Source organism: Physeter macrocephalus, chromosome 6 (genome assembly GCF_002837175.3).
Source record: "Physeter macrocephalus isolate SW-GA chromosome 6, ASM283717v5, whole genome shotgun sequence".
Classification (NCBI taxonomy): domain Eukaryota; kingdom Metazoa; phylum Chordata; class Mammalia; order Artiodactyla; family Physeteridae; genus Physeter; species Physeter macrocephalus.
In genome coordinates, this window is record NC_041219.1 from 89,556,994 (window position 1) to 89,561,617 (window position 4,624).

Here is a 4,624-nt window from a genome sequence, read left to right on the forward strand (position 1 = left end):
TGAGGTGGATGGACCTGGAGTCTGTCATACAGAGTGAAGTAAGTCAGAAGGAGAAAAACAAATACCGTATGCTAACACATATATATGGAATCTAAGAAAAAAAAATGTCTTGAAGAGATTAGTGGTAGGACGGGAATAAAACACACACCTTCCAGAGCATGGACTTGAGGATATGAGGAGGGGGGAAGGGTAAGCTGTGACGAAGTGAGAGAGTGGCATGGACATACGTACACTACCAAGTGTAAATTAGATAACTAGTGGGAAGCTGCCGCATAGCACAGGGAGATCACCTCTGTGCTTTGTGACTACCTAGAGGGGTGGGATAGGGAGGGTGGGAGGGAGGGTGACGCAAGAGGGAAGAGATATGGGAACATATGTATATGTATAACTGATTCACTTTGTTGTAAAGCAGAAACTAACACACCATTGTAAAACAGTTATACTCCAATGAATATGTTAAAAAATAAAAAAAATTAAAAAAAATAACAGATTCAATGATAAAGGTAAAATTCTGATAACTTAAAATGTGAAAGTGTTTATATTACTGAACCAATAATATATCTATGACTCCATAATCAACAATATACTTTTTAAATAAGACAGAGAACACACATAAAGCTTTTTAAAAATGTTTTTCTCAGTATAGCTCATTAAGGGTTATATTACTAAAAACCTTTTCTTCCAAAGGTATATTACTTAGAAAATTTATTTCTCTTCTTGCTCTAAGGTCTCCTGGACTTAAAAATCCTCTTCAAGTGAAAGGGTAGATCCTGGGACTTCTCTGGTGGTCCAGTGGTTAAGACACCACGCTCCCAATGCAGGGGGCCCGGGTTCGATCCCTGGGCAGGGAACTAGATCCCACATGCATGCCGCAACTAAGAGTCCACATGCTGCAACTAAAAGACCCCACGTGCCGCAAAGAAGATCCCACATGCTGCAACTAAGACCCGGCATGGCCAAATAAATAAATAAAAATCACAAAATAAAAATTGTGTTGTCTTAAAAAAAAAAAAAAAGGAAGATCCTACTCAGATTGTTCTTTAAAGAATGTTGCTAAATGAGATACACACTTAGCCATATAAATATTGTTATAATATTAATTAAGATGTCTTCAAGAGAATTTAGAATAAATATATGTATATGTATACATGCAAAGCAAATTGCACGTATAGGCTCTGATTCCTCAAAACCTTCATGGTGGTTACTCTCTGATATACAGTGGCATTTATACAGTTTTGTTCTTAAAATTTCACTTTCTTAATGAGTTTGTATAGCCATTGATTTTATTAGTACCTAAATTTTAACAAAACATTCAAGTTTCTTATCCACAGTAACTAGTCATACCTTCTCTTTCATGTTCTCAAAAACTCCTCCCTGGGCCAGTACAGTATTGGACTGCAAATCAAAAATGAATCCTGATGAATCTGAAACAATGAGAAGGAAAAAATATATTCAACATGGTCCAAAGCTAACATATAATCCATCCCGTAAAATGGAAGGGCCAATAATACTAGCTGCTTTTCTCCCATAAACAGCTAACAAGAAGTTAGTTGTTATTTTGCAAATTCTATTATATAGATAACTGATAACTACATTTGCATTAAAATTATAAAATTAGTTTGATTTTAATAGAAACTGTCACAGCGTGAGAAAAACACTAAGTACTTTACCTATATTAGACTGTCCAGTAATCCTTGGTATCTTTGTTAACTATCCTATCTTAATTTAAAAGACCCTCTAAAAATGTTGTAAGTAAATAGCTCCTCAAGGTAAAATTTAATACTAACAAATATGAAAATGTGAGAATGAGAGCTTCTGTGGCATTAATAATAACAACACATAAAAGTACTTTCCATCTTCCAGACTGCAACACACACACACCATGTTCTTAGACTATGAACTCCATGAATACGTTTGTGTTCCCAATATAATACTTGATAAAGCAATGTACCTGAGTTTACATTACCAGCACAAATGGGAAAACTTAGTTCAACGTAAATAATTACAGAAAAGAGTTTGGCTTCCTTGCACTTATAAAGAAAAGGCTATCTATGAATTTAATCAGTTTCTTTACCCGTGACTGTATGATCAACAAATTACCTCAGCTTTAACACTTGACAACTTTGTTTTAATCTAATGAGATGCGATCCTAGGACATGGTTAGACTGCTTCCCAAATTCTGATGTGTATACTTAACATCTGGGGAAATCTCCAGTTAAAATGCAGGTTCTGATTCAGGAGTCTGGCGTGTGGCCTGAGGTTTTCACTCCCAAGCGGTATCAACACTGCAGATCCATGCACCATACTTGGGAGTAGCTTGGGAGTTAGAATTTCAACAAAGCAAGTCAAAGGGGAAATTTTGAGAAAAGGGGTTGCTGTGGTCTGAATGTTTGTGTTCTCCCGTCCAAATTCATATATGAAACCCTACAGTGATGATATTAGTAGGTGAGGCCTTTGGAGAGTGGAATCCTCATGAATGGGATTAGTGCTCTTTTTTTTTTTTTTAATTTTATTTACTTATGTGGCTGCGGTGGGCTCTTCCTTGTGGAGTGTGGGCTCCAGAGTGTGAGGGCTCAGTAGTTGTGGCGCGTGGGCTTAGCTGCCCCACGGCATGTGGGATCTTAGTTCTCCGACCAGGGTTTGAATCCGTGTCGCCTGCACTGGAAAGTGGATTCTTAACCACTGGACCACCAGGGAAGTCCCAGGATAAGTGCTCTTATAAAAAAGATTCTACAGAGCTCTCTAGCCCCTGCCACCATGTGAGGACACAATGAGAAGTCTGAAACCCAGAAGAAGGGCCTCACCAGACCATGGTGGCACTCTGATCTCAGATTTCCAGCCTCTAGAACTGTGAGAAGTAAATTTCTGTTGTTTATAAGCTACCCAGTCTGTGGTATTTTGTTACAGCAGTCTGAATGGAATAAGATGGGGGTATAAAAAATACAGTAATATTCTAGTGCACTTTCCAAATTCTTTTACTATTATTTCAGATGTTTTTTTTTAATTTTTAAATTTTTTTTAACATCTTTATTAGAGTATAATTGCTTTACAATGGTGTGATAGTTTCTGCTTTATAACAAAGTGAATCATCTATACATATACATATATCCCCATATCCCTTCCCTCTTGTGTCTCCCTCCCTCCCTCCCTATCCCACCCCTCTAGGTGGTCACAAAGCACGGAGCTGATCTCCCTGTGCTATGGGGCTGCTTCCCACTAGCTATCGGATTTACATTTGGTAGTGTATATATGTACATGCCACACTCTCACTTTGTCCCAGTTAATTAAAGCCTCTTTTACAGCTCAATTGTTATCCAGTGTTTTAAAATACCTCCTAGTTGCTGTGGAAGACTGATAATTTATAAGTTAGAATGATAATAATATTTTGGTACTAAAAGTGGAAAAGAGGATATGAATAGAGCCTATGTCATTCAAAGAGAAACTACGTTTGCCAATTACCATTGAACTGTGAATTAATTTAGATTTAACCTCTGCAATATTGGCAGTATCATGATTGTTCCCCGATTGAAAAATCAGGTCACATTTAGACAAACTCAGTATTTAAAGCCTGAGTTTTCCAGATGACGACATAATATGGTTAACTCCCAATTATCTTTATTAATTGCAAAGAGACACAGTACAGATAAAAATCTTATATAGCCAAAATACTACCCAGCAACCTTCTCAGAATTGCTTTAGGTTATCCAGATGATATAACCCGACAGTTTTAAGTACAGATGACCCTTGAACAACATGGGTTTGAACCGCCTGGGGCTACTTATATGCAGATTTCTTTCAACAGTAAATGCTACAGTACTACACAATCTGCGGTTGGTTGGATCCATAGATACAGAACTGTGGACACTGAGGCCCAATTGTAAGGATTTTCCACTGCACTCATGGGTCAGCACCCCTAACCCCCATGTTGTTCAAGGGTCAACTGTACTCTCTCCCAAAGACACATTAATGAGCACTGAGATGCTACAAAGGACACCAGTAATCTTATTAAGGAATCAAACCACCAGTCTCTTTTAGGGAAAAGAGGGGATACTTAAGGTAAAACAGCATTTTGGAATCTATATTTAAATGAACTATTGGTATTTCTAACTTCTATATCATCTAACACTTTTAATTTTTTTTCCTTTAACAACATGCTAGATGAAACCAAGTGCAAGGAAAACAAAGGGTAGTTCTGCAAACACTTCAGTTACTGCCCCCTCAAATTAGCATAAGTATTATTAGGGTTTATTTGGCATACCAGTTGGGATAATGATTAAAAATACATAAAGCATAAGAACCTAGGGGCAGGACAGGATTAAAGACGCAGACATAGAGAATGGACTTGAGGACATGGGGAGGGGGAAGGGTAAGCTGGGACGAAGTGAGAGAGTGGCATGGACATATATACACTACCAAATGTAAAATAGATAGCTAGTGGGAAGCGGCCCCATAGCACAGGGAGATCAGCTCGGTGCTTTGTGACTACCTAGAGGGGTAGGATAGGGAGGGTGAGAGGGAGACGCAACAGGGAGGAGACATGGGGATATATGTATATGTATAGCTTATTCACTTTGTTATAAAGCAGAAACTAACACACCATTGTAAAGCAATTATACTCCAATTA

At 37.9% G+C, this 4,624-nt stretch overlaps 1 protein-coding gene across 4 annotated transcripts in view; it reads right to left on the reverse strand.

The window, feature by feature from the left end:
• Positions 1-4,624, reverse strand: part of SPATS2 (spermatogenesis associated serine rich 2) — a 152,904-nt gene that overhangs the window by 41,673 nt on the left and 106,607 nt on the right. For all 4 annotated transcript variants that reach the window (XM_007107491.4, XM_055085642.1, XM_007107492.4 and 1 more), the window contains one exon: positions 1,345-1,424. In XM_007107491.4, coding sequence (XP_007107553.2) covers positions 1,345-1,424 — 80 coding nt within the window. The remainder of the gene's footprint in view (positions 1-1,344; positions 1,425-4,624) is intronic.